We start from the raw sequence: 27,003 nt of genomic DNA, 5'->3' as shown, positions 1-27,003 counted from the left end.
AGCTTTCCTCTCCAAATTTTTTCTGTGCATGCATAGCACCTTGTGCGTCGGAATTCTCTACACACGATCGGAAAAAGTCAGATCGGATTTTGTTGTCGGAAAATTTTAGATCCAGCTCTCAAACGTTTTCCTTGGAAATTCCGACAGAAAAAGTCCGATAGAGCCCACACACGATTGGATTTTCTGACAACATAATCCGATGTGACTTTTTCCGTCGGAATTTCCGACCGTGTGTATGGGGCATTACACTGTTATACAAGCTATACGCTCATTACTTTACATTGCAAAGGGTAATTTCTTCAGTGTCGTCACATGAAAAGATATAATAAAATATTTGCAAAAATCTGAGGTGTGTATTCACTTTTGTGAGGTACTGTATATATATATATATATATATATATATATATATATATATATATATATATATATATATATATACATACATGCAGTCAATATAAACTATCAAATTCTTTCTGTCTTCTCTTTGGCGTTTTTTGGAGTAAATTGGAGTAAATTTGGAGAAAATTTGAAACAGTTAGGGTTAACAGCTATTTTCTGAGGCTTATTAATACCTCTTGCCAACGAATCAAAGTGCATGTTATGTGTATTTTGGTGTACTGCTGTTGACTTTCTATGGGCCTCCGAAGCAGAGCCAGGACAAGGGGTGGGCAGCAAGGGTGCCCTGGGCGCCATGGTATGATATAAAGTGGGAGACACTGCATTGAGAGTTCCTACCTACAACCTATTAGGAGTACTGGAGGAGGGGGAATTTTTCTTTGGAGTGAATTTTGGCTTGCAAAGAGAATTTATGCTTGAGGGTAACCGTGCAGATTAGTGCTCTATTTTTTTGAAGGCGAGGGAGGTTTTTTTTTGCAGACCCATAATGCTCATACATACACTGTTTTGCCTCTTTTCCCTGGGCCCTAGATGATCTTTTCCTGTGTAAATGAGCCTTATATTGTGGGAAACAAAGAATTAAAATGCATTCATTTTATTATGTTTGTCAAAAAAAATTTTATTAAGAGAAAAATAAATACAAAAAATATACGATATAACAAATACAGGGCAAATTTCTACTTTCCAGTTTTGGCAGCATTTTTCGGGTAACCCAAACAGCTCAGAAGAATTTATTTGTACAATTGATAGAGCATAAAAAACACATGCATATCACATGCAATACACATAAAAACGGCATGCCTTTTTTAGAAAATGCAAAAGTGGGAATGAGTCCTAATACAAACAGTAAAAGACATACTTAAGATAGATCTTCATTCTCCGGAAATTTTTGCAGTTGCTATAGAAAGATCATGAAAAATCTGAAAGGATTTACTGAACTGTTTAATATGTTCAAAATCAGGAGATATGCGACAGCCATAGAGATGGAGTATCTTCAACCTGAAACAACAGTGCACATTGTGTAATATTTAACAAGTATTTCAATTTATTTGCAACACTGTAGAGAGAAAAGCACTACTATATGGAACTGAAAAATCCTCCTAACTGAACTATTAACAATAAACTCTATTACAGTACCATGGCCCATCACGCTGCATGTTAAAGGTAGACTCACATCATAAGATAATTAATCAGGGTGAACACTATTCAGGGCCATTCTTCTTCCTGGGATGGGGGGGGGGGGGATTCAGCCTCGGGCACCTGGAGGAAAATATTTAGTATTCACCATTACAGCCCGCCCGCCCCCCCCCCCCCCGATACAGATCCCCTTCCCAATACAGCTTCTCCAGGACAGATCTCTCTCCTCAACCAGTAAAGTTTCCCCCAGTTCAGATCCCCCCTAAACACTCAGGTAAGATCTTTCACCTGTTTCCCCCAGTACAGCTCCTCCAATACAGTTCCATCCAGGGCAGATCTCTCTCCTCAACTAGTACAGTTCCCCCAATACAGTTCCACCGAGGACAGATCTCTCACCTCAACTAGTACAGCTCCCCCCACTACGGCTCCTCCATCCCCAATACAGCTCCCCTTAGGACATATCTCTCACATCAACCAGGACAGCTCCTTCCAGTACAGCTCCACTTTAATACAGTTCGACCCAAGACAGATCTATATCCTAAACCAGTACAGCTCCCCCAATACAGACCCTCCTCCCAATACAGCTCCTCAGAACAAATCTCTATCCCCCTCTAGTACAGCTCCCCAGTACAGTTCCCCTTTAATACAGATCTCTTTCCTCAACCAGTACAGTACAGTACAGACCCCCCAATATAGTTTCACTCAGGACAGATCTCTCACCAGTACAGCCCCCCCCCCCCCCCCCCAGTACAGATCCCCATCCCAATTCAGCTCCTCGGGACAAATCTCTCTCCCCAACCAGTACAGCTCCCCCAATATAGTTCCACTCAGGACAGATCTCTCACCTCAACCAGTACAGCTCCCCCCAGTACAGCTCCTCCCAGAACAGATCTCTCTCCTCAACCAGTACAACTCCCCTCAGGGCAGATCTCTCCTCAACTAATACAGATCCCTCTCCCAATACAACTCCCCTTAGGACATATCTCTCACCTCAACCAGTACGGCTCCCCCCTTTACAGCTCCCCCAATACAGTTCCACCCAGGACAGATCTCTCTCCTCAACTAGTACAGCTCTCCCCATTACAGATCCCCCTCCCCAAAACAGCTCCCCTTAGAACATATCTCTCACCTCAACCAGTACAGATCCCTCAATACAGTTCCGCCCAAGAGAGATCTATCTCCTAAACCAGTACAGCTCCCCCAGTACAGACCCCCCTTCCCAATACAGCTCCCTTCAGGACATATCTCTCATCTCAACAAGTACAGCTCCCCCAATACAGTTCCATCCAGGACAGATCTATCTCCTAAACCAGTACAGCTCCCCCAGTACAGACCCCCCTCCCCCTTATAATACAGCTCCCCTCAGGACAGATCTCACTCCTTAACCGGTAAAGCTCCCCCCAATACAGTTCCACTCAGGACAGATCTCTCTCCTCAACCAGTACAGCTCCCCCAGTACTACCCCCCCCCCCCATACAGCTCCCCTCAAGATAAATCTCTTTCCTCAACCAGTACAACTAACCCCAGTACAGATCTTCCCAATACAGCTCCCCTCAGGATACATCTCTCTACTCAAACAGAACAGCTTCCCCACCCACCAGTATAGTATCTGGCACTTTTGGCCTTCCATGCTGCCTGGCTCCATAGAATTTGCACAGTATAGCCATAGGATTAGGGTTGCCACCCCATCCCTTTAAACTCAACACATATTAATTATGCTGATTTAGATGGTAATTAAACTAACTTGGTGCCTTATCTATGTAACACGGCCCCCTAGAGGACTGCTTAGAATTACCTGCTCATCTGCAAGGCCATGACCTGGTGAATTTTCCAAGCCACGCTTTCTTGTATCCCTGTGTGGCAATAATCAAACAACTCAATGTATTTAGGTTCAATTAATATTTTACTTGAACCAATAAATGGGAAGATGTCACAAGAGAAGGTAATAAATCTGTTTAAGTTCTAGGCAACTGCACCAACTTAGCAAAAGAATTCCTCCGAAAAAGACACAAGACAATATTTTAACAATGACAGTACTATATACATATATGTACATTTCCTTTAGATGTAATGTTAGCCCCTAGAAAGATGTTTCAGTTAACTGCCACACTAATAAAGATGGAACCTGGCCAGCCTACCTGCTATCCTAGGAAGGGAGAGTGGGTCTAGAGAAGAGTAATATAGGGGCCTTTCTATAAGTAATGGCAATAAAGGTCCCGTTGCAAATCAGATGTTCTTCACCAGCTAGTCGGAGCTCATTAACTGTCACCAACGGCCAGACCACTCCGATGTCCTCCAAACAGGAACTCATGTACAATAATCATGCAGCGGATCTGCTGTCTCAATCTCCCGATGTAAAGCTTGCCACAAACACCGACAGGCAGGTGATTAACAAAGTTAGCCCCCTCAGGCCACGGGTTGGAAGTAAGACTCCGTGTGGTAGGTCGCGACCTCTTTCTTTCTGTTGCACAGAGAGGTCTGTCTTGCGTCAGGCCCAGGAGGAAGAGCCTCCGCATAGGCATCTGTTGCTTTTATAGCTACTCCCAGCAATCTTCAGATGGCAGAAAGGATCCCTGGGATATGTAGTCCTAGCATACAATCGTACAAAGCAATTATCTGATGGGGAACTATTCCTCCCACAATCCTTTTATGTGGCACACAGATATAATGTCACTGCATACATTGATCACTAGAGGGACAGGCAATAACTCGAAATGTTAAAAAAAAGTGCTTTATGTTTGTAGTCCATATTGCTACATCTACATTAAATCAGCCACACAACCTGTGTAATTCATATGTGTTTGGATTTAAAGGGATGAGGTGGCAACCCTACATAGGATACGTGTGTACATCCACAATGACATAAGCACGCTCATTTTCCAAAACATCAGCTACATGCTACTTAGCTTCCATACCTTTTGCAGTTTTTGCTAAGTTTTTCAATAGAATCAGATGTAACTTCCTTGCAGAAACTGAGCTTCAAGCACTCCAGTGAATTATTGCAATAGCTGGCTAGCAAACATACCCTGCAAGAGAGAATAATAAACAGTTAACTTCACATAAATAGCACTGATGCAGTATAAAGATGAATATATAATCGCTTAAATATATTCATTTTAATGTACTGTACACCTTGAGGACTTTTTCCTGATTAATGCTTTGCACCCATGCAAAAATTAATACCATTAAAAATCATTATTTGGATTACATTTAGAAATGTCCTATAAATACAGGCCAGTCAATACCAGTGCGGATGAGGCCTAAGTACAAAGTATAAACTATGCAGGAGCGGCAAACATGAGAACCCAGCTGGATTGCCTTGGCAGGCAAGGGGCAGTCTATAAACTTTCATTATACATAGTAATGTGTTAGGCTACATGTACACTGGGAGTTTTGGATCTCTGTGTGCTGTGCGTCGAAAAACCCAAATTTTTGTGCTCACAGGAGGCACAGGTGTAGCATGCAGCCCCTCTGTCTGCAGCCTGTCAAAGTCTATGACAGGATGAAACAGGCTGCTGCTGGATGCTGTGTTAAGTGGTGTTTGATAGAGGATCCATTTCAGAGGTACTCAGTATAGAGACCGACTGGTTATACAGGAAGCATTACTGTACCCAGGACACAGTGAGTATGAGCCACAAGGACACTTCCTGTTCTTGTCCTAGAAGGTTGCCCCAACAGCAGAGCCATTCTGAATCGGGTTTACCTTGCGTGTGCGCCCCCTCCACTGGCACTACATCCCTGCGGTGAGACGCTGTCTGCGTTCACAGGCACGGGAGCCATGGCCGTGTCTAAGATGCTTTAGCTCTGCCTTCCATGCCATTTTATTAAAATCAGGATCATCATAATATGGCCATCCTGGGTAGGCAGGAATGGGCGTGGATGCTGGGAGGTGTCAGCACCGAAGGCTGTTATACTGAAGGCTCTTCTCATTCATACAGTCATCCGAAAAGCAGGACACTGCGCATGCGCGATGCCGCTAAGCATAAAGGGAATAGTTCCCATGAATTTATGGCGTAGCGGGAGGGAGCACGCTCCAACAACCGGAAGCTATGGGAATTGAACGAGACTCCAAAGTAGGAAGTGGCAAAAATAGACACCCAGAAAGCAGGTTTAATATAAATTTTGGATGATAAAATATGTAGATTACCGATCTATGCAGCATATAGATCAGATATATATATAAAAATATTGTTTACAACCCCTTTAAATTTAGTTCCCAACTGACGTGAACTCACTTTAAAATGCATCTACCACTACAGCTAATGATCCCCCATGCCACACCAAGTAAAGCAGATAAGTTTAGGTTTCCCTAAGGGATGTACACTTAATGATTTGTCATGGTGAAAACTGATATTACTATCTGTGCAAGTCTTCTTCTAATGATATGTTATTAGACCACAGCAAATTTCTATTGCCAGACTTATGAAAATAACCCAGTGGTTGCATGGATTTAGGCACTTTGCTCATTGCACATTACATTATTACGTTTACTATATTACGTCACAGAGTAAAATTTGCTTGTGAGATCTCTGGAACCAGAATCTCAGGTATGCAACTCATTTCTTTTGTAAATATATGTAATTGCTTAACTGACCTTACTGATTATGCACTACACTGGAAGTAGTTGTGGGCGATGTAGTTGAGTGTTAATTTTTATTTTTATTTTTTTGCAATGGAAGACAAGATCAGAGCCTTATAAAGCAGGCTGAGACAAAATAGAAAGTACCGTAGGTTGAATATGTTTTACATGCATGTTGCCATTCCTGACTAATTCATTGTGGAAAATCTGATTGCCTTTAAGCACACTTGTGCACGTGCATTGTAGTGTATCTTTATGCTCATTTATGCTTTATGCTTATATAATTTCATTGGCACCTATCACACATCCATGTTAAAAACAAACACATGTGACTTTCAGAAAAAGGTTAACAGTCTTGTGGTGCACTGGAAAAATAATAAGGCAGGTTCATGGACCCACATTGAGCGCCCAGTAAAAATGTGTGGGCAACAAAACTCCCATTATTGTGCCAAAGAGCACAATTTAATGCTCACACAAAAACCTGCATAAGTTTGAGAAGGCCTTTACGGCCCATTAACACAAGGGTGATGCCTTGTTTTCTAAAACTGGAGTGCAAAATCTGGCGCAGCTTTGTATAGAAACCATTGTTGATAGTGCTTTACGTGAATTCCTCCAAATGTTCGTTATCCCCGCAGCGGTAAGGTAAACATTACAGCAGCACAGTAGTGTGTGTATATAGGCCTCCCACACCTTTTGTGGCCTATTAGCTGCTGTCAGGGCTGGCTTAGCCCTTCCTTCTTTGGGCTGGCCGCTCAGCTCTCGGCTAATTGCCAGCTCTCTTCTCTCTCCACAGTTACCAGTTGTTCCTGATGATGCTCGTCTGACCTGCCTACTTAAGCCTTCCAGCTCACTTCACCTCTGCCTTCGCCTTGGTCACATCACTAGAAACCATCTCCTGCAGTTTGTTTAAAGACTGGCTTGATGACATCCCTTCTGGCTACTTATCCTGCTTGCTGTTGCTCTACTTGGATCCCTGACTTCTGGCCTGGCTGATTACCCGATCTGGTTATTGAACTTTGGCTGACTACCCCATCTGGTTACTGGACTCCGCTTTTTCTATTTACCTTTTTATTTTTATTAGTAAACAAGTGTGATTTAATTGTACTTCTGTCTCAGTCTGATTCATGGTTTCTGACAGTAGGCGAAGGACATGAATTCAGAAGATACAGTCAATCCACTTGTTGGTAATATTTTTTCCAGATTGGATGAACAAGATCACCGCATGGATCAGTTTGCCATGGCGTTGCAAACGCTCCTGAATCACACGGCTCACCTGGAATCCCCCAGGGTGGCTTCTCCAGTACAACCTGAGTCGCAGGCAGTCCCTGCTGCTGCGTCAGTCTCTGTGCAAGCACCTGCCTTGAGTATTACCTCTATAAGAGGTATATCTGGTTCTGCTCCACTTCTCCAGTGATTTGGGGGCAATCCAGTTCAATGCAGAGGGTTTCTCAATCAGTTTGAGATATACTTCGAGATTCTGCCCCAGGCGTTTCCCACGGACAGAAGCAAAGTAAGTTTCGTGATATCTTTGCATTCTGAGAGAGCCTTGGCCTGGGCTAACCCTCTTTGGGAGATGCAAAAACCTGTTGTCTTGAGTTACCCTCAGTTTGTGGCATCCTTTAAAAGGGTATTTGACATTCCCGCATGCTCCGCTTCTGCTGCCAAGTGCCTCATGTCCATCAAACAAAGTATGAGAACTGTTGCCGACTACGCCATTGAATTCCGTACTCTGGCAGCAGAGGTTGCTTGGAACAATGAGGCCCTCGTGGCTGCTTTTTCTCATGGTCTCTCGTATTCCATCAAGGATGAGATAGCAGATATACCTACTGAGCTGGAGAGCTTGATCTCATTTGCCATCCTCATTGACTCCAGACTCAGAGAAAGACTTTCTCTTAAGGTGCCCTTGCGGAAGCCTCCTGTACGTTTGCCTCCGAGCTTTGTAGTCCCACCCATGCCTCCCTCACCTCCCATGCCTCCTGGTACCGAGTTGGTCAGTGAAGATGAACCCATGTACCTGGGCTTCACGTGTCTCTCTGCGGATGAGAGAGCCTTTAGGAGGAGGGAGAGATTATGCCTTTATTGTGGTCAAGCAGGTCACTTTTTGAGGTCTTGTCCTATCCGTCCAGGGAACGCCCGAACCTTGAGGTCCTGTCATGGACCGACCTTAGGTGGCGTTGTTTCGTCCCCAGTTATCCAGAAGGATAAGCCCCTGGTTTTGGTCACCCTATCTTGGGCTGAGTCGTCCATCGAGATACAGGCTCTAATCGACTCTGGGGCTGCAGGCCAGTTCATTGATGCTGCATTTATTTTGCAGCACTCGATTCCGCTGCAGCTGCGTGACACTCCACTTGCCATTGAGGCTTTTGACGGGAGACCTTTACAGCCTGCCCATGTGACTCATGAGACAGTTCCATTGTCCATGACCGTAGGGGCTCTTCACCATGAGATAATCCAATTCCAAGTTATTTCCTCACCCAGGTTTCTGCTGGTTATTGGTTGTCCTTGGTTACAGAGGCACAATTCCTCTTTTGATTGGCTCCGTGCTGAGGTTCTCTCCTGGTCACCACAATGCAGTGAGACATGCTTCTTGAAGGTATCCAAGGTCCTGCGCACCTCTTTACTCCCCTCCCTGCCGGAGAAGTACTGTGATTTTAGCAATGTCTTTGATAAAGGTCAAGCCGGTAGTTTGCCTCCACACCGGTCTTATGATTGCGCAATTGACCTTCAACCTGGTGCCATACCTCCTCGTGGCCGGGTTTACCCTTTGTCGGTCTTGGAGGATAAGGCCATGGAGGAGTATGTTGCTGACGCACTTTCTCGGGGTTTCATCCGCAAATCCTCATCTCCTGCTGGTGCTGGTTTCTTCTTTGTGAAAAAGAAGAGTGGTGAACTGAGACCTTGTATAGATTATAGGGATCTCAATCGTGTCACGATTAAGAATGCCTACCCGGTTTCTTTGAGAGCTCCAAGGATCCTGAGCTAAATCCGCTGCCATCCTTTCTATTCAGACCTCACAGGGGCTAGCCACTTCTCCTAGCTGCTCATCTGGATGTCCTGCAGTGCTCAGCGCCAGCATTTGTGCAAAATCTCTCCTCCAGACGGCCCGAGAGACAGTATATGCCGGAGGCTCGCGGCCGCCATCTTGCCGCTCCTGGGCCTGGAAGCTTCATCCTCCACTGGGACGCATCAAGAGGTAGGGGACCCTCATCCACCCTCCTATCCTTCTGGGCTAACCTTCCTGTATTCCCCAGTAGGTCTGCTGAACCTCTGGGACGAACGCATAGGCCGCGGCCTGATCCGGCCTAGTGCGGCCTAGTGAGGCCTCCGCATCCCCGGCCTTTCCTACGGCAGCAGCCCACGGAGGACCATCGCGGCTGGCCGTTTTTTTGATTGAGGTGTATACTCACTATCTGTCTGCCCACTCCAGCCTGCGGTTCCAACACAGTGTCAGTGCTATGTCTGGAGTGCCTGTGGCCTGGGACTTCCTTGCCTAGATCTGTTATCTCCTGCGGCCTGGACTCTGATGCCTTTAAACAAAACACTGATTTACCTGACAGCCTCGCCATTTGCTTTTCTATACCTACTCTACAGCTGCAATTGCTGGAGGGGGGAGGCTACTACTAGATACTGAATTCCTACACACTTGGCTGCCCTTGTTTCATCAGTGCACCTCATAGCCCCTGAGGGAACGAGCCTGACACTCCTACATATTGGGAGCTGACCGCATTGCTCCTTTTTTCTCCATTCATGCCCGCATAGAATAAAACCGCTACCCCGTGGGGCGTGGCCTGGCCGCTGAGCGAGATGGCCGCTTGAATGCACTGCTCCGCTCCTCCACACTAAAGCCCAGCACACCCAGCCATCTCCTGCCACACGAACGGACTGCTAAACAGCCAGCTTTACACCGGACAGCCTCCGGACTATGTCCAAGAAGAAAGGCAAGCTCAAGGGACCCCGCAGACTCCTAGACTTCTACATGAAGCCCTCGCAGCAGGACTCGCAAAATGGCGCCGACCGGGACCCGGGAAACCCGAGGCTCCCTCCTATCAGCCCTGCGGCGGCCTCCTCTCCGATCCACGCATTGGAAGAAGGAATGGATCAGATGTCAGAGCACTCCATTTCCCCTGGGGACAGAGGTAAGCGGCTTGCAGAGTTCCCCTCGCATTCCCCTGACAAGCAACCCCCCTCTAAGAAGCAGTATGGCGCTGGGACCTGTAGTCCCACCACTACAGACCAACTAAATACACAGTCTCTTGCTGCCTACCCCACCACAGACAACCCAGCATCTGAGCACTCACTGAAAGCCATGCTACTCTCCCTGCAAACAGAACTGCATAGAGACTTAAAAATCTCTCTTAGTCAGATACAGGAGAAGGTCACCACCTTAGAGCAGCGTACAGATCATATAGAGCAACATCTATTTGAAGCCACCAAAGCTCACAACAGCATGGTTGACTTACAAGATGAGCAAGCTGCTATGGTCACCCAGCTCCGTCTCAAAATCGCAGACCTCGAGGACCGCTCGAGGCGGAACAATATTAAGGTGAGAGGGGTCTCTGAATCACTTGCAGCCACGGAAATCGTGCCATACCTACACCAATTGTTCCGCAAACTAGTGCCCACGCTGACGACACAAGACATGCTCATAGACCGAGCACATAGGATTCACAATACAACATCTGCCGGATTCTGTCCCCAGAGATATCCTGGCCAGGGTACACTTTTTTCATGTCAAGGAAGAGATTATGTGGGCAGCAAGAGCTCTGCGCTCACTCCCAGACCTCTTCCATGGGGTGGCACTCTTTAATGACATCTCGGCGGCCACTTCACAGGCGCGCAGGGCCTTTGCACCGGTCACCTCCGTTCTGAACAAACGAAAAATTGCCTACAAATGGGGCTACCCGGTTAAGCTCATTGTGTCTCATCGCAACCAACAAGTTGCTATGTTATCACCCAAGGAAGGCCTTAAACAGCTTCTCAACTGGGGCCTGCTTGCCCAGGCGCCTCCTCGTACCCCGCCGGCAAAGCCACCCTCCAAGATTTCCAACCCGTGGGAGCCACACGCTCTAACTTAGCCGCAGTCCACCTGCCTGCACTGTGCAACATTCTGTCTATCTTTAAACGCATATAAACTTTTTGGCTGGTTCTTTACTTGCATTATGTTTTGCATTTATATTATTGGAGTGGAGGAGTGGGAGCAGATATGTTGTCCCTTCCACGCTCCACAATTGTTGATGTGCTAAGCACATTTATTGGTTTACACGTTTAAATCTTTCATTCGTTCTGTTTGCCTTTGATTTATAAGATACGTCATTGTCCTGTTCTAATATCTGCATAGCTTTAATTTTGCCTGCTCGGATTGGGCCTATTTCGCCTGATCTGATCCAGCTCATTGCATAACTACCACTCTGTATTGTGATATACTGTGAAACGCCTACCTTCCTCCCCCTTTCCGTCCCATCCTCCCCCTTCATTTTTCTCTACCTCCAGTAGAGGGCTGTTCCCTCCCCTGTACCGTGCGGACACCCACTATTTGACCTCCCAGCTCTACTGAAATGACGCTCACAATTGTCTCCTTAAATGCTAAGGGCCTCAACAGTCCTTTTAAAAGATCTCTCCTATGGCGCAAAGCATTGAATCAGAAGGCGGACATTCTATGCGTCCAAGAGACCCATTTTTCTGATTCCAATCCCCCAATATGCACTCATAGACTATTCCCCCACTGCTTTCATGCCCGCGCTGATAAAAAAGTGAGGGGAGTAATGATAGCAGTTCGCTCTTCGGTGGCCTTTACCCTTAGGCACACAGAATATGACCCCGAGGGCAGATACCTCATACTGTCGGCTACATTCAACGACCAGCCGCTCGTCATAGTTAATATATATGCGCCTAATACTCGCCAGAAATCTTTCCTTAAAGCAATACTCCACAAGATCCAACACTACCCAAAAAATGAAATTGTGCTTTGTGGAGACTTTAACAAGATTTTAGACCCCCAGATAGACTCCTCCAACCCAAAACGTAAATTCTCCGCGGCCCTGTCCTCAATAGTCTCCATGGAAGACCTTCATGACCCATGGTGGTGTCTGCACGGTACTGAGAGGGACTACTCCTTCTATTCCCATACCCAAAGATCTTACTCTCGGATCGATCTGTTTCTGGTCTCCAAGATCCTGCTACAAAAAATTAACAAAGCAACCATTGGCCTCATCACATGGTCGGACCATGCACCAGTCTCCATTTCCATCTCTCTCTCGCCCCCCACCTCTAGACACACAATCTGGCGTTTAAACGCAGCACTACTCAACGTAAAGGAGGCCAGGGAGCGGATTCGGTCCGAGATAACTTCTTACTTCACCTCCAACAACGGCTCTGTATCCAACCCGACCACACTCTGGAATGCACACAAGTCGGTCATTCGGGGAATTTTCCTCCAGCTGGGGGCCCAGGAAAAGAAAAAGAAAACACTTGCAATCAATGCCCTCCTACAGCGTATTCAAGCTACTGAAACACTGAACAAGCAAAATCCCACCCCGGCCAATGCCAAAGACCTTAGTGCCCTAAGGAATGAACTAAGCTCACTCCTTCAAAAAAAACATGACTTCTATCTTAGACGTCTTCGTCTAACATGGTATTCTCAAGGCAACAGAGCAGGGAAACACTTGGCCCAACAGTATAAAAAAAAGCAGCGCAAAGCAGAATCCCATTCTTATTAAACCAGCAAGGTCACAAGCTATCAAACCCCAAAGATATAGCAAATGAATTCGGTGCCTTCTATTCGAAATTGTATAACCTCTCCCTATCAACCTCGGAACCGCAGCCTACCGCACAATTGATACAAGAGTTCCTTACCCCCTTACAACTCCCCTCGATAACTCCCCCCCAACTTGAAGAACTGGCCAGGCCATTCTCCCAACTAGAAATACTCAATGCCATAAGCGAACTTCCCCTACATAAAGCTCCTGGCCCGGATGGTTATATAAATGAATATTACAAAACTTACAGAGATCAAATTACACCCCATCTTTGCAACACCTTTAATAGCTTCTTAAGCACTGGTCAGATCCCATCAGAATCCCTCGAAGCTACAATAACTACCATCCACAAGCCTGGTAAACCTTCTCATGACCCTGCTAGCTACCGCCCCATCTCGCTCCTTAATACGGACACTAAACTTTACGCCAAATTATTAGCTACCCGCCTAGCTTTGTTTATTCCCAACTTAATACATCCTGACCAGATGGGCTTCATCCCTTTCCACCAAAGCCTCAGACGGCACCCGCAGGTTCATAGACATGATACATTGGGCGGAGCACCGTCGAGTGCCTTCTCTGCTGATCTCCCTTGACGCAGAGAAGGCATTCGACCGGGTTAACTGGCTCTATCTAGACCTTGTCCTGCAAAAATTTGGCATAAGTGGCCCTTTTAGACAAGCCATTCTGGGCCTCTACTCAACCCCAAGCGCAAAAGTTCTCACATCGGGACTATTGTCCTCCCCTTTTTCTATCACCAACGGAAACCGTCAGGGTTGCCCCCTCTCCCCACTAATTTTTGCGCTGGTGATTGAACCGCTAGCGCAGGCGATCAGAACTCACCCAGAAATAGCCGGACTGAAGATAGATCAAAGTACACACAAAATAGGCCTATACGCCGATGATATTATTATCTGGCTCACCAACCCACTACGCTCACTGCCCCCGCTTTGTGATCTCCTACATCAATTTAGTCTCATTTCTCTATACAAATTGAACCATTCTAAGTCTGCTATGCTAGGAATATCCTTATCCCCGCAGCTCAAAACCAACATTTCCTCTGCATCCCCGTTTTCCTGGGCCCCCAGCTCCTCTCTGACCTATTTGGGCATCCAGCTGACCTCCCCCGCCTCTCTAATACTGCGCACTAACATTGCTGTTCTCACCCAGAAGCTACAGGCTCTAACCAATTCACTTCTACAGGTGCAGGCTTCCTGGGCCGGCCGGATAGCCCTTGCTAAAATGTTTTTATTACCACACGTCCTGTATATGTTCAGAACTCTACCGATACCAATACTCCAATCTGACATCACTAGTCTCCAGCGACTTCTTAACAATTTTATCTGGGCAGGGCGCAAACTACGAGTTAAGGCCTCCTTGCTATACATGCCGACGAAATTTGCTGGGCTGGGAGTGCCCAATCTCAGACTCTATCACAAAGCAACCTTACTCGATCAAACCAAAAAACTTTGGGATATGTCCTCGCTACAGCCATGGACCCTAATCGAAGCAGCAGACATCGTACACACGCCCTCGCATCTCCTAGCAGCCATATGGATGGGTTTTCACCCCACACAATCCTTTCTACCTACTTTGAACGCAACTTTAAATAACTGGAAATCTATAGCACAAAGCTCTGGGGGAATACACCCCCAAGCCCTCCGTCAAATGCCTCTTGCATCCATCTCCCTCCTCTCCCCGGATCTACCAATACAGAAGTGGCTGGTGCAAGGCATCCGGAATATTGGGGATCTATTTCAGGACGACCATCTCCTCTCCTTCCATCAACTTACAATTCGATGCCTCCTCTCTCACAAGGATTTCTACATATATTTGAGAATACGTCACATTCTTTCCTCAATTCCAACATCCACTTGCAACTCAACTAAAGACATCGCCCAACTACTTTGCTCGTCCAAAAACAGGACCCGCGGCATCTCCTGCTTCTATGCTCTCCTAGCCCAGCAGTCTCAACTAGAAAGCCCTCCGGCAATTACTCACTGGGAGGCCAAACTGAACACTCATATTCCCCCATTAGACTGGTACCGGGCAATTCGCAAAGGTACTCAAAAAACGTGTCGCACTGGGAGACTGTAATTAAAATTTTATACAATTGGTACTACACTCCTGTAAAACTGGCCCGCATCTTCCCCGCTCATTCCAGCAAATGTTGGAGAAACTGCAATACGGACGGTCATACACTTCATATTTGGTGGGGGTGTCCCTTTATAAAGGTATTCTGGACAGACATCACTACTTTCATGTATGAGGTAACCGGCTTGTCTCGTGTCATTACCCCGCAGATGGCCTTATTTGGCCTAGACATCTCGCTCTGGCCTCCACATTTTCACCCTATTGTCACACAAATCTCTATAGCAGCCCGTTTAGCTATAGCACGCCGATGGAAGCAACCCACTGCCCCCAATATCAGCGATGTCATTGAAATTTTAAATGAACACTTGCTGATGGAATATCTTTTTGCAAAATCACAATTGTCTTTGAGGAAATTCCACTACCACTGGAAGCCCTGGCTCTCCGACCCCAGGGCTAAACCCTGTACTTGATTAGAACATAACTTTTACCCCCCGTGATAACCTCCATATAGAAGTAATCTTCCAGATCTACTCTCCCTTAGAGTACCCTGAACCCACTGCAATAAGAATGACACGGAGACAGGCTAAACAGCTCACTAACTAAATACTAATCTCGATCCCCTACTGGTATCCACCCCTTTCGCTTCTCCCTTCCTTCCCCTATCCCTCCTTTCCCCCCTTCCAGATCCCTCTCCTCCTGGGGAACTGGAATATTCCCTAAAGCTTGGTGCGCTTGTTCGAGCTATATGCTCTTTGTTATTGTTGTTTATGGACATTATGTCTTGCCTATGTTTTGTCCGCAATTTTCCATGTCTCAATCTGTACTTTATTCATCATTTTCAATAAAACTCTTTGAAAATCAAAAAAAAAAAAAGAATGCCTACCCGATTCCATTGATTACAGAGTTATTTTACCGCCTCAAGGGAGCAACGGTTTTCATGAAGCTTGACTTGAGAGGGGCATACAATCTGGTGTGCATTAAGGAGGGCAACAAGTGGAAAACTGCGTTTAATACCAGAACAGGCCACAATGAATACCTGGTAATGCCTTTTGGCCTTTGTAACGCCCCGGCAGTTTTCCAGGAATTTATTAACGATGTCCTCCGAGATTTGTTGCAGTTGTGTGTGGTGGTTTATCTCAATGATATCCTCATATTTTCCAAGTCCCTGGAGAACCACCACACAGATGTCTGTCGTGTGCTTCAGAAACTAAGAGAGAACAATCTCTATTGTAAACTGAAGAAGTGTGAGTTCCATCGTGAACAGGTTACATTCCTAGGCTATGTCATTTCACTGCTGGTTTTTCGATGGACCCAGAGAAACTTTTGGCAGTCCTACAGTGGCCTCGGCCCGTGGGTTTACATCCTCTGCAGCGTTTCCTGGGCTTTGCCAACTACTATCGGAAGTTTATTCGTAACTTCTCGTCTCTGGTCAAGCCCCTGACTGATATGACCAGAAAGGACGGTAACCCACAGAGTTGGTCTCCGGAGTCCATTAAGGCCTCTCAAGGCTGCCTTTGTTTCTGCTCCTGTGTTGGCACATCCTGATCCTACATTGCCTTTTATCCTAGAAGTTGATGCTTCTGCGACTTGGCGCCCTTCTGTCTCAACGTCCTAACTCTGAGAACGCTATGCATCCGTGTGGCTACTTTTCCAAGAAATTGTCACCTGCTGAGTGCAATTATGAGATTGGTGACAGAGAGCTGTTGGCGATCATTTTAGCCCTGAAAGAATGGAGACATCTCCTTGAAGGTACCACTGTGCCTGTTCTTATTCTTACTGACCATAAGAATCTTACATTCTTGTCTGAGGCTAAGCGACTCTCTCCCAGAAGGGCACGATGGGCTCTTTTCTTGTCGAGCTTTAATTACATTGTCTCATTCTACCCGGTACTAAGAATGTAAGGGCTGATGCCTTGTCACGACAATTTTCCTCCACTTCCAAGTCGGAGTCGGTTCCGGTTCCTATGATTCCTCCTGATCGTATCTTGGCTACGGTTCGCACCAGTCTTACTTCTGCTTTGGGTGACAAAACTCTTGCTGCTCAGGTCCATGCTTCTCCTGATAAACCTTGTGACCGCTGCTTTGTCCCAGAGAGTCTACGTACTGCTGTGCTCCAGACTTACCATTCTCCCAAGGCAGCTGGCCATCCTGGGAAGAATCAACTCATTTGGGCCATTTCCCAACAATTCTGGTGGCCTAGTGTACGGGCTGATGTTACTGCCTTCGTAGCTGCCTGTCCCGTGTGGGCTCAGAGTAAGACTCCACGACACCTTCCAGTGGCCTAGTCTACGTGCTCATGTAACTGCCTTTGTAGCTGCCTGTTCCATGTGTGCTCAGAGTAAGACTCCACTATACCTTCTAGTGGGCCTCATACAACCCATACCCAATGGAGAGAGGCCCTGGACTCACCTCTCTATGGATTTCATAGTGGAGTTGCCCAACTCCCAAGGCAACACTGTTATCCTTATGGCGGTTGACCAGTTCTCAAAGATGTGTCATTGTATTCCACTTAAGAAGTTGCCCACCTCTAAGGAACTGGCTTCCATTTTTGCTAGGGAGATCTTTCGCTTACATGGGCTACCCAAGGTGATTGTCTCGGACAGGGGCAGTCAGTTTGTCTCCCGGTTCTGGCGAGCCTTTTGTGCACAGTTGGGAATCCAGCTTGCGTTCTCTTCTACGTATCACCCACAGTTTAATGGGGCCGAAGAACGAGCCAATCAGTCCTTGGAGCAATTCCTACATGCTATATTTCTGACCATCATAACAACTGGTCTGACCTATTACCTTGGGCAGAGTTTGCTCACAACAGTGCCTTGAATTCTGCCTCCCAATTGTCTCCATTTATGGCGAATTATGGTTTCCAACCTTCCATGTTGCCTGACTCGTTTGTTCCGCTGAGTATTCCTGTGTTAGAGGAGCATCTCTGTGGTCTTCGTTCCACTTGGGTACAAGTCCAGGAGGCTTTGTGTCATGCTAATGATAGGTACAGACTCCATGCTGACCACAGACACCTGCCTGCGCCTTTTTACCAGGTTGGGGACAGGGTCTGGCTGTCATCTCGCAACAAGCGGCTTCGTGTTCCCTCACTGAAGTTTGCACCTCGGTTTATTGGGCCTGTCCGTATCCTTCACAGGATTAAACCAGTGGCTTACGTGTTGGACCTTCCTCCTAGTATCCGCATCTCAAATGTGTTTCATGTCTCCTTATTGAAACCGTTGGTCTGTAACCGATTTACTACGTCGGTGCCACATCCTCACCCTATACAGGTTGAGAACCTTGAGGAGTATGAGGTACAATCCATTGTTGACTCCCATAGGTTCCGTGGGCGCATACAGTACCTGGTGCATTGGAAGGGGTACGGTCCGGAGGAACGCTCCTGGGTTTCATCCTCTGACATACATGCCCCTGTCCTCCGCAAGTTCCATAGATGGTTTCCCCTCAAGCCTGGTGGCCCTCCGAGGGAGAGGGGTCATTGAGGAGGGGGTACTGTCAGGGCTGACTTAGCCCTTCCTTCTGTGGGCTGGCCGCTCAGCTGTCGGCTAATTGCCAGCTCTCTTCTATCTCCACAGTTACCAGCTGTTCCTGATGATGCTCGTCTGACCTGCCTACTTAAAGCCTTCTGCCTACTGGCCTGGCTGATTACCCGATCTGATTATTGAACTTTGGACTGGCTGACTACCCCATCTGGTTACTGGACTCTGGCTATGCTTGACTACGCTTTTTCTATTTACCTTTTTATTTTTATTAATAAACAAGTGTGATTTAATTGTACTTCTGTCTCAGTCTGATTCATGGTTACTGACAGCTGCATAGTGACTACATGGCGTCAGATCTCCAGACATTGCTATGTGCCTGAACACTGCAGAGAGTTGTTCAATACAGCAGCACCAATTTTTGTAGTGAGGTATACAGTTGGAGGCGTAATTCTCTAATGCCGCGTACACATGACTGGACTTTTTGGCAGACTAGGTCTGGTGGTCTTCCCGACGGACTTTCGGCGGAGTTCCGACGGACTTTCCGAACTAACGTGATGACGTAAAAGGGACTAAACAAGGAAGTTCGATAGCCAGTAGCCAATAGCTGCCCTTGCGTCTTATTTGGTCCATCGGACCAGCATACAGACGAACGTTTTTCCCGATTTTGAGTCCGTCGGGATTGAGTCCGTCGGATAGATTTGAGACATCTTCTATTTGTAGGTCCGTCTGATTTTTTTTTTTTTTTTTTTTTTTAGAAAAACGATCGGATTAGCCCACACACGATCGGACTGTCCGATGGACTGATACCGTTGGACGTGTCTGCCGGAAAGTCCGGTCGTGTGTATGCGACATCAGAGTGCATTATACAGACCATAGTTCCCAACTTTCCCTGATTTTGAGTGACTGTCCATAACTTGGAACAAAGTCCCTCTGTCTTTCTTCCTCATTTGTCCCTCATTTTGATCTGATTTGTATAGTTGTATATAAAATGCACTATTTATCTTACGAAAAATGTTTCCCATTGCTAAACCTTTCATCCAATTTCTAAATTGCTGCATCAGTGAATTTCAAAAGCCAGTATAAAGGAATAGAAGTGGTTAAAATAAGCACTTTTGGGTTTAACTAGTATTTTTTTTGTACAATTCTCCTTTAAGGAGGCGTGTCAGAGGGGTGTGTCCTATGCCTACATAGTTTTTCCAATAGGTGTCCCTCATTCCCATCTCAAAAAGTGGGGAGCCTAAAAAATCCATAGCTCTAAAAGTCCTTCTAGTCAACAGAGATCTGATTAACTTTAATTTATTATTGCAAAGGAGGTCACAGTTACATAAATTTGCAAATATATGTGGATGTCACACAACTCCAAGGTGGTTCTATTGCATTGCAGATCCAAATATTTTATATGTGTGTGCCAAACACCGCAAAAAGAGACGGCAACCTGCTCAATCAATTTTTAGCCAGCAAGGAAAGAGTAGGTCACTTGGCTGCCAATACAAAATTCAAAATTCTACAGCATGCACCACCAGAAAAAGGCACTCTGGGTATTTTGCATTATACATTAAAAAAGGAAAATCAAACGGCACTTGTTACCATAGCAGCCATTCTTTCAAAACATAGAATCTTAATGCATGCTACCATAGGAATGGGGATTGAAAATGTTTTGAAAAGCTCTTAGGATTTTTTTTCGTATTTCCGTATTTTAATTAGTGGGCTATTATTGAATAAATGATGACTAGTAAGGACCCTCATTATACCTGGCTGCATGCTATTATCATGGGATCCTATGACCCACAGCCTTCTCAGTAGCAGTCAGCCCTTCTCACTAATTAAATACTAACTATATTTTTGCTGTCAAATGAAAACAAACACAAGCAATATATAATCAGAAGTGGTTATCAGACCATGGTGGGAGTTAATCCATGAGTTGTTCGTGCTTTCTTGCAGCTGTAGTAAGGCCTTGTGCACATAGGTGGTATGGTCCATCAAGAGTCGAATCCTGATGTTTTTTTTTTATTTTTCAATTAACATTAAATGTAAAATTTAAAAAAAAACATAAATAAATTGTAGCTAAAGGCAAACTTTTTTTAGATTACATTTCTTTTTTTTTCCTCTATTAGGTCCCTTTTCACACTGATGAACTGATCTGGTCCCCTTGTCAGATTTTCAGGTGGACCCACTGACACCCACCGGCATCTGATCAGTTAAAAACAGACAGATGGGGATCCGTTCCCCATGCGCCTGGCGGATTAAATCGGTTGACAGTCAGATGAAAACACACAGGCCCAAAAGAGAATGGCATGCTGTATCAGTGTCTGCTCTGCATAGCGGAGCTGACACGGACCTGTCATTCGCCTGCTCAATAGGGATCAGTGGAGAGATCACCCTCTGAGCAAGAGGGTCTGCTTGATGAAGTCCACCCCGTCTGATAGGAATTACTATTCTGATATCAGCCCAAAATTTGGGCTTTTCTTTTACTTACCTTTTTATGAAAATGGTAAACAGGACAAATAGAGAGGGTGAATCTCCCTTACTGGGGCACAAACAAGCTCAAGCACAAACTTTAATAACTATTGTCTGCCGGTGCTGTATAGTTTTTTTATTCTGAGCCTATAGTTCTACTTTAACTCTCCTAGGAAAGTTTGTGGATGTGCAATAGTCTCACCTGACCATGAATGGATTAAACTCAGTGGCAGGTGTTTCTTAACCACTTCAATACCGGGCACTTAAACACCTTCCTGCCCAGACCAATTTTGAGCTTTCAGCACTGTCGCACTTTGAATGACAATTGCGCGGTCATGCTACACTGTACCCAAATGAAATTTTTATCATTTTTTTCCCACAAATAGAGCTTTCTTTTGGTGGTATTTGATCACCTCTACGGTTTTTATTTTTTGCTAAACAAATAAAAAAATACCGAATATTTTGAAAAAAAAAATGTTTTTTTTTGTTTCAGAATTCAAAACTTTGCGAATAAGTAAGTTTTCTCCTTCACTGATGGGCACTGATGGGGTTACACTGATGGGCAATGATAAGGCGGCACTGATGGGCACCGATGAGGTGGCACCAATGAAGTGGCACTGATGAGGTGGCATTGATGGACACCGATATGTGGCACTGATAGGCGGCACTGATGGGTGGCACTGATGGGCGACACGGATGGGCACTGATAGGTGGCACAAATTGGCACGGATTGGCATGGATGGGCATGGATAAGTGGCACAGGTGGGCATGGGTTAGGCGGCACAGGTGGGCATGGGTAGGCGGCACAGGTGGGCATGGGTAGGCACTGATAGGTGGCACAGATGGGAACTGATAGGCGGCATTGTATTATAATATATTGCACTAATGGATGCCAATCAGTGCCAATCAATAATGCATGCCAATCAGTGATGCCCATTGTGGGCACTGATTGGCATCCATTATGGGCACTGATTGGCATCCATTGTGGCACTGACTAGAATCCCTGGTGGTATAGGGTGGCATACCTTGTCCTTGGCATCCCTGGTGGTCTGGTGGCGTCCCTGGTGGTCCAGTGTGGGCATCCTCGGGAGGGCTGTGCTGATAATCGATCAGCACAGACCCCCCTGTCAGAGGAGCAGCCGATCGGCTCTCCTCTACTCGCGTCTGACAGACGCGAGTGAGGAAAAGCCGATCACCGGCTTTTCCTATTTACACTGTGATCAGCCGTGATTGGACACGGCTGATCACGTGGTAAAGAGTCTCCGTCGGAGACTCTTTACCAAGATCGTAGTTGCGGGGTGTCAGACTGACACCCCGCAACAACGATCGCCGCGATGCACGCCCCCGGGGGCGCGCAGCGGCTCATAATCCTGATCACGTCATATGACGTCCGGTCAGGATTATGAAACCACTTTGCCGCCGTCTATTTGCTATAGGGCGGGCGGCAAGTGGTTAAAGTGGTTGTAAACCCTCTGGGACCACTTTAACCTACAGGTAAGCCTAGATTGAGGCTTACCTGTGGGTGCAAGAAATATCTCCTTAACCTACACGGTTAAGGAGTTATTTTACAAAACCTGGGCACCGCTGTCTACAGTGAAGGCGAACGTGTCGTCACTGACGGCTCCCGTGGACATGTGCCAGAGTGACATCATTGTGTCATAGTGCTGGAGCAGCGAGCGGAGGACGTGGACGATGGTCACTTCGGGGGCTTCGATCTCAGGTAAGTTATTCATAATGAGCTAGTAGCTCATTATGACTTTGCCTTGCAGGGTGTATTTTTTTTTACAGGCTTTACTTCCTCTTTAATACCTATGTGATACAGTTAGGGTAAAAACTGATTCTGCCCATATTTCTATATAAATAAATATTATATATATATATATATATATATATATATATCAACAAAAAAAAAACGATTTATAAACATACCCCCTTTTTCCTGTTCCTGTTGAACTAAGATCCAGATATCGAATCTGTTGACAGCTTCTTGCTAGTGCTTGAATTCCTATGTCTGATATCTTTTTACATCCACTTACGTCAAGATACCTGGGGGCAGATTGAACACTGCACAATGTAATTGTTTATATGGAAATCAACATCAAAATATTTCTTCTGTATTCAGGAGCTTAGACACAATTTTATTTTAATAACATCACACTGCAGTATGGTATCTATTAGTTTCTACAAATTTAATCTAGAAGTAATAACAAAGGTACATTTTACCTTTTATAAATCAGATATTGCTATATACAAAATATGTACTGATAATAACTACATAGAAGAAGGGAGAGAAAAAAGCAGGCTTTACTGGTACCAGGGAACAGGGACATGCGGTGAGGTCAGTGGCTGGTGAGGCACTGGCTAGTATCAGAGCCAGATACACACAGGTTACATATGCCGTGATCATTAGAGCGAGAGCAATAATTCTAGCACTAGACTTCCTCTGTAACTCTAAACATGTAACCTGTAAAAATGTTGGCGCCATTCCACCAGTGTGCGCAATTTTAAAGCATGACATGTTGGGTATCTATTTACTCGGCGTAACATCATATTTCATAGTATACAAAAATCGGGCTAAATTTTGTGTTTTTTATTTTTTTATTCATGAAATTTCCCCAAAAAAAACTTGTAACATCAGAAGTTGCAATGACCACCATTTTATTTCCTAGGGTGTCTGCTAAAAAAATATATAATGTTTGGGAGTTCTGAGTAATTTTCTAGCAAAAAAATGATGATTTTTACATGTAGGGGAGAAGTGTCAGAATTGGTCTGGGTGGCAAGGGGTTAATTACCATAAGTAAGATACAAATAATTATTATATATTGTTTTTAAGGTTATTTACTATATTTTCAAAAACTGTACTCAAGCAGGTGGCTTAACCACTTAAGCCCCGGATCATTTGGTTGGCCAAAGACCAGAGCATTTTTTGCGATTAGGCACTGCGTCACTTTAACTGACAATTGCGTGATCGCGCAACGTGGCTCCCAAACAAAATCAATGGCCTTTTTTCCCCACAAATAGAGCTTTCTTTTGGTGATATTTGATCACCTCTGCAATTTTTATTTTTTGAGCTATAAACAAAAAACAGTGATGTTTTTGAAAAAAACACATTATTTTTTACTTTTTGCTATAAATATCCCCCCCCCCCCCCAAAAAATATAAAATATTTTTTTTTTCCCTCAGTTTAGGCCGATACATATTCTTCTACATATTTTTGGTAGAAAAAAATCGCACTAAGTGTATATTGATTGGTTTGCGCAAACGTTATAGTGTCTACAAAATACAATGGTATTTTTATTAATATTTTTTTTTTTTTTGCTAGTAATGGCGGCAATCAGCGATTTTTATCATGACTGCGACATTATGGCGGATACGTCGGACAATTTTGACACATTTTTAGGACCATTAGCATTAATACAGCGATCAGTTAAAATCAGTTAAAACTGTACTTACTGTAAAAATGTCACTGGCAGTGAAGGGGTTAACACTAGAGGGCAGTGAAGGAGTTAAGTGTGACCTAGTTTGTGTTCTAACTGAAGGGGGGAGGGGACTGTGCAGGGAAGATAACAGATCGTCTGTTCTCCCCTTTTTAAACACACAGATCCCAGTTCTCCATATGGCCCGAGCAATTGCAGGAGCCCAGCAGTGTTCGAGACCGCCGGGCACTCGCATCGGCTCGGGGGGCGATTGGGGGACGTCTATGGTACCGACGTACCACGGCGGCGATATGCGCAGCTGAGCCATGTTGCTGCAGTATAACTGCTGCGGCTGGTTGGCATGCAGTTAATGGACAAATTACTGAGTTATAACTTCAAAACAGTAATTTCACAGTAAATAGATAAATAATAATATATCATTTAGCTTGTACCTTTTCAGAAGCAGCAGATTCTCATTCTCGCTCTTAACTGTGTAAGGAGAACATGGGATTCTGGGTAAATATTACATGTGTTTTCCTTGTAGTTAAGAGGGCTGGGCTGGAAGGGAGCATGCATCTTTTAGACACATTCCCCCTTCTATGACACTGCAGTGAGAGGTGTGCCTCCACTGCAGCATTTTTATTGGACAGCTTGGGCCAATGGTATTTTACCATTGGTCCAAGACTCTAAGCTGTCCATTGAGCTCAACTGCTGAGCTACAACCCTCAAAGTCGATAGTTGTTTTTTTTGGGGGGTTTTTTTTCATGGCAGGTGAGGCTCTGCCTCCCCTGACTGCATGTCCCTGCCAGGAAAAAAAACCAAAGGGAACAATTACAAAGGCTTTAATAAATGATAAAAATCACAAGATAAAAATACCATGGGATAACATATCCCTAGTATGACGTCACATGTCTCATGATAACAGTATGTAATGTGAATAATTTAACACATAACAGAGCAGTCTAGAAAAGGTTGACGTGTTTCACATGGGGCTTCCTCAGGACTTTTTTACATGTTCATGAGGAAGTAACCTCTCTAAAAAAAATACATGTTAAATATCCATCTTGCAACTTACATTTATTTATAAACAATTATCCTGCATTTTTATTTTGTGACGTTTATCATTTAATCAAGCATTTGTAATTTTACCTGTTGTAGTTTCCCTGGTACACGTAAAGTCTGCTTTTTGGATGCTTTAGGATGTGATACTATACTGGCAGCTTCTCTTTTGTATTGATAATAACATTAAAAAGGAAATTCTAAGTTTTACAATGGGATTGATTTACTAAGGCAGTAGAGGCTATTCACTTAACAAAGTGAGTGTTCAATTTGAAAAGTGTATGTTTAGTAAATAAGATGAACCTGTCTTCACTTTAATACCCAATCAAATAAGCAAAGAAAATTGGAAAAACATGATTTTTACCAGCAACTACATTGGATGATTAAAGTGAGCATAGCTATATCTTATCTAAAAAGCTCAGTGAACATTAACTTTCCAAAATGAACATTCATTTTCTTAATGTTAAATGGTGTTAAATTAAGCTAAAAACAGATGCAGGATAAATGACAAGCTCCCCCTGACAGGCAACTCCTTATTTAATGAAACAGGACTTTAACCAGTGCTGTTTTAAGTCTTTATGACAATCTGAGCAAAATCTAGTCCAAAGCAACAGACCGACTGATGTAACATAAGTCTTCTAATTTTGGATTTATTTTCTTTAATGACCGAACAAATTAGACAACACACTATTGTATATACACGTTTTTAAGATTTTCACCACTAAAGATGGTTTTGGCACTCCCTGTGCAACACACCTTCTTCTTCTAATAGGAAGAACAGCTACATCATATTAGGTGGTTTACCAGTCTGCTACAAAGCATAAATGCAGTACTGAGCTTTCTAATTCAAAAGCTTAGCTTGTTCTGGAAACACAGTGTTAAGCTGGCCATAGATGGTTCGAATCTCTGGCGGTTCAGTGGGGAATGGGCGAGATTCGAGCCCCTCTATGGACAGGCTTATTGTACACAAGTGGATCCATCGATCAACTTGGGTACAACAAGCATGTTGGATTTTTACATGCGATTATTGCCAGCAGCTATAGCCGCTAGCAATAATCACTGTGTTCTCCTGGGAGGGATGGCTTCCCGCACCTACCCCCTGGGAGAACACAACAGCTCCACAGGAGGGATTCCCTGATTAATACTGACTGTGTTGATGGGGGAATCAAGGGATTTTTATTCCTGCAACCTGTGGTTGTAGGAAAGGGATCACCTTAGGGATGCACAAGCAATAATTGTTCATTTGTAAAATATACATTTCATACTAACTATTTAACATTATATAAATCATTAGTGTATCAATGTGTAGACTTTTTAAGATATAAAATCCTGACCATACACCATTATCATTTCACTTCATCCAGGGAGGGCTCTATGTACATCAAGGAGTGGTAATTTTTTTGGCAGACAATTATTTTTTAACTTAAAGTAGAAGTGCACCCTAACACTAAAATCCCTGCATCTATAGACACCCACAATCCAACACTAACCTATCTAGCGCTGTAAAGAAGAAATCGGTATACATATCTTCTTTGAAGCTGTTCCGACCCGATCCCACACTGCGCTGTCAGCTGCAGCTTCGCTGTGGAGGCGGGTGCAGAAGACACAGGCGACAACAGAAGCCCCATAGTAACTCTA

General features: G+C 44.8%; 1 protein-coding gene across 2 annotated transcripts in view; it reads right to left on the bottom strand.

The window, feature by feature from the left end:
• Positions 1-989: 989 nt before the first annotated feature.
• The window catches only part of LOC143973952 (uncharacterized), a 107,929-nt gene continuing 81,915 nt past the window's right edge, over positions 990-27,003 (bottom strand). For both annotated transcript variants that reach the window (XM_077474873.1, XM_077474874.1), the window contains exons 13-15: positions 22,820-22,936; positions 4,449-4,559; positions 990-1,395 (exon numbers count right to left, since the gene is read on the bottom strand). In XM_077474873.1, the coding sequence (XP_077330999.1) occupies positions 1,269-1,395; positions 4,449-4,559; positions 22,820-22,936 (355 nt within the window). In that variant the 3' untranslated portion in view covers positions 990-1,268. The remainder of the gene's footprint in view (positions 1,396-4,448; positions 4,560-22,819; positions 22,937-27,003) is intronic.

The sequence above is a fragment of the Lithobates pipiens genome, unplaced genomic scaffold (assembly GCF_037356315.1).
Source record: "Lithobates pipiens isolate NorthernLeopardFrog02 unplaced genomic scaffold, aLitPip1_a1.2 Scaffold_13, whole genome shotgun sequence".
In the NCBI taxonomy this organism is placed as follows: Eukaryota; Metazoa; Chordata; class Amphibia; order Anura; family Ranidae; genus Lithobates; species Lithobates pipiens.
The sequence above is the reverse complement of the archived record's forward strand: the minus strand, read 5'-3'. Positions and strand labels throughout refer to the sequence as shown.